Raw genomic sequence first — 3,919 nt, 5'->3', positions numbered from 1 at the left:
TCCCTCCCCCACCCCCCACCCATCTTTTAGGGGATTATTGTCTTCATCATATTTTGTCTTTTACTGTAATGGATTTGACAAGAAATGTGCAGGTAAGGGAGTGAGATACGTATGCTAAATTCACCATCATCATCTCATCTGTAAAGATTTAAAAAGTTATGACTTGGTAGTAAAATGTTCATTCAGATTTATTGCAGTAAAGAGCACCCATAAATTAAAACTATGTACATAAAGGCAAAAGAGATTTTTAATGGGAAAGGTAAAGAATACCAAATCACCAATATAAAAATTAAGTGCCAATTTATTCATTCACTTAATAGTTTTTAATAAAGATCATTTATCCATTCTCATATATATAACAGGAGAATGGATATGCTTAGACATATTTAATTCATTCTTACTTAAGAACTTTTTTCCTTTAAAATTTTTGATTTTTGCAAAATTGATTACATTTGTCATTTTTTTAATCCTAAAGTTTGACATTTTATTTCTATGCTACTTATGCTTAACCTTTACATTTAAAAACTATTTTAACTTTCTAACACTTGTTTTCCTAATAATGATAAGGGACTATAGTATCTGCAAGTTCTCTTCCAACCAAAGTAAGATTTTTTAAAAAAGACTTTATTTATTTGAGAGAGAGAATGAGCAAGTGAGATAGAGAGAGAGAGAGGGAGAGAGAGAGAGAGAGAGAGAGAAAGGATGAGCAGGGGGAGAGGGAGAAGTAGACACCCTGCTGAGCAGGGTGCCCGATGTGGGGCTGGATCCCAGGACCCTGGGATCAGGACCTGAGCCGAAGGCAGACGCTTAATCAACTGAGCCACCCAGGTGTCCCCCAAATAAGCTTTTTAACAGAAGACAAAGCCAACTTTCCTTCTCCTTGTACCGGGAGCTAGGTTTACGGGCAAAGGAGCTTTCTGCTGGGATTCGCTCCACTTCTTAAGCCCAGCTCCACAACCCCTCCTGTGGAAGGAGCTCACTTTGCTGAGAGAGTCATTCATGTGGTTCCAGCTTGAAGCAAACTTTGGAGCCTGTTGCTTCCAGACTAAAAGAAGTACAATTGTGTGTCTTGCATTGTACTTGCAATACATTTCTGTTAAGAACAGCAAACCTGCTCACACTCAAAGTCTTTTCTGCCTCTGATCTTGGTGTTAATACCTACGTTATATTCTAGTCCATTCTTTCTCTGTATCATTAGCGGTTTCTACAGCTCCGTTAGGTTTTATCATTAATTTGATCCCATTTATGTAACTTTCAAAAATTCCTGAATGTTTTGGGCTTACCAGTTTTCTTGCTTTGCTGTATCACACTTCTATATTTCTTCTATCATCAGAGTGTGAGTTCAATAAGGGAGATAAGAATGCATGCATGAAGTCAGTCACCTTCCTTGGACTGGAAGTTTAGTTAAAACATCAGAACGAAACCTCAAAACACATATGAATGAAGATGATTTTATTGAGTTATAGGACAGGGCACATAAAAATAAAACATTTGAGCAAAATTTAACCATTTATTCAAAACCAGAAACTTGAAATAGTAAAAAGTACCTTTGTAGTAGGCTTCTAAATTGTTAACCATTTATTGATTATTTAGAATCTTTATGATTAAAGCAAATAAAATATTCACTGAACCCCCAGATAGGTAAAACAAATAATCAACTAAGTTTGTTATGGACTAAAACAAATGAAAGTTCCTACTTAAAGAAAAGCTGTTGCATATTAAGAAAACACAGCATACGTGAGTTAATGTCCATTCCCTCTCCCCATCTCATGTTAAAGAATCACACACTCTCCTCTCACCACTCCTACGAAAACATATGAAAATCCCACGTGTAAAAAATCTTAAAGTTTGACCTCCCCTAACAATATTTGATTATAAAGTTCTTTGGTCAGTGGAACATATGATTTTTTCAAGTTGTCCATGAAATAAAGTGGGTCAGAAATTTTCAATGGACTAAATCCTTCTTCCGCCAATTGAAACTTCTGTAGTTTGAATGTGCCTGTTGTTTCCATCTTCTCCTACAAAGCAATTGCCAGGATTAGTGGAATCATTTCATATTATCTATCATCTATGAACAGAATATTCGATAAGATAGACTGTATTATTTAATTATAACACTTTTATATCCAGTGACCATCTCTCTATTTATTACTAATAATTTAACATTAGAAATTTTAAAAATGCCCTCTAGAACACTGCAATCTTTAGCTCGATTTACCTCTGAAGTTTATTCGATGTAGAATTATGAAAATTGTCAAAAACTAATTACAACCGACTACAGATGGTCTAAAACACAGAGGCTTATCTCTTTAATTCACTGTCAACACAACATCACATTCAGAGAATGCTCTTAGACGCCAAGAAGATAAAAGCGATGAAAGAGAGCATTCTATTCCATACGGCAGAATACTATAAAAAGCAGGAGTAAAGGGCGATGTAAATCTTGGGTTCTCAAACTGTGCACTGACGTGCTTTGTGGTACCTCCATGAATTTCCAGTGTCTCCAAGGTATATTTTAAAATTTCCAAGTAAACCCAATGATATCTGTTGGTCACCACTTGCAAACTACTAGCTCAAGGTAGTTCACAGTTCCAATGTTAGTTTACGACACATTCTTTTCAACGACGCTGTATCTTTGTGAAACAGGGTTTTCAGTGGTTGCTGTCATAAAACGCAAGTACCGGGGACAAGGAATGAGGCTGTCCCTGGGCAGTCCAATCTAATGCCAAGGTTTGAGGACTTGTACAAGTCCAATTTACATCTCTTTGGTACTCGTGGTTTTCTAACAATAAAAGTATTTTTTCTTTCAATTTATATGCATTATTTTTTCAATCAGCAACTGATTTGTTAGACCTAAATACTTAATGAATTTGTTTTGACCTAAATACTGAATAAATGGAAATTTAGGTATCTGGTTGGCCCAAGAATGCCAGGAAATACTTCCTGAGACACTAGAGATGCTATGAATCTGGAAAGTTTAAGAAGCTCTCTGCTTTAAGGGACTTAAGAGATAAAGTGTATGTCTCTGTGACAGCTTCAGGCTGGAGAAGCAACCTGCTTTAAATCAGATGACATGTAGAGGTCTTTATAAGGTTCTATGAGTAACTTGGCCATTTTTATTCATCCTTCTGGACTAATTCAAGACTCAAGTTCTCTCTGTACCTCCTTTCCTGATCTCATCCTTTCTATCCCCCCACCTCTTCCCAACACTGTCATCACAGAATTAGATCTGTGTAGAAACACATACTGTTCTCATTTTTGGAAAATTAGAAGCTCTCTGTATTTATACAATTGATGTTTTGCCTTAAAAATGAAAACAAAATCAAAAAACAAAAAAAATGGCCCTAGGGGCACCTGGGTAGCTCAGTTGGTTGAGCTTCAAACTTCTGATTTCGGCTCAGGGTTGTGGGATCTGGCCCCAAGGGCTCTGCAATCAGCGAGGAGACAGCCTGGGATTCTCTTTCTCCCTCTCCCTCTGCCCCTCCCCCTGCTCCGCTCTCCTGTGCTCTCCCTCTCTCTATAATATATAAATAAATAAAATCGAAAAAACAAACAAACAAATGAAAATCAGCTCTATAATATGCCAGGTATATTTCTCCAGAATAGGTAATTTTTCATTAGGTAATGGTTTAATAAGATCTCATCTAATTATAATATTTAATTAACATTACTCTTATTATAACTAATAATGAATATCACATTTTTTTACCGCCACAAATAATACTTTGTAGAGCATCTTTATATATAACATTCATCCAGCTTTGATTACTTTCCAAGGATACATTTCTGGAAATGACATTACTAAGTCAAAATATATGTAAATTCTAAGAGCTTAATTATATATTCACCAAATTGTTTTCTAGAGAGAGGTTATAATGGTTGTGTTTCCACAAGCAGAATGAAAGGATCAATTTAATTT

At 35.8% G+C, this 3,919-nt stretch overlaps 1 protein-coding gene across 1 annotated transcript in view; it reads right to left on the bottom strand.

The window, feature by feature from the left end:
- Positions 1-1,441: 1,441 nt before the first annotated feature.
- The window catches only part of SLC27A6 (solute carrier family 27 member 6), a 67,206-nt gene continuing 64,728 nt past the window's right edge, over positions 1,442-3,919 (bottom strand). The window contains exon 10 of the mRNA XM_002917661.4: positions 1,442-2,018. Within this exon, the coding sequence (XP_002917707.1) occupies positions 1,842-2,018 (177 nt within the window). The 3' untranslated portion in view covers positions 1,442-1,841. The remainder of the gene's footprint in view (positions 2,019-3,919) is intronic.

The sequence above is a fragment of the Ailuropoda melanoleuca genome, chromosome 3 (assembly GCF_002007445.2).
Source record: "Ailuropoda melanoleuca isolate Jingjing chromosome 3, ASM200744v2, whole genome shotgun sequence".
Taxonomy (NCBI): Eukaryota; Metazoa; Chordata; class Mammalia; order Carnivora; family Ursidae; genus Ailuropoda; species Ailuropoda melanoleuca.
Note: the sequence above shows the minus strand (reverse complement) of the source record. Positions and strands in the feature narration are given on the sequence as shown.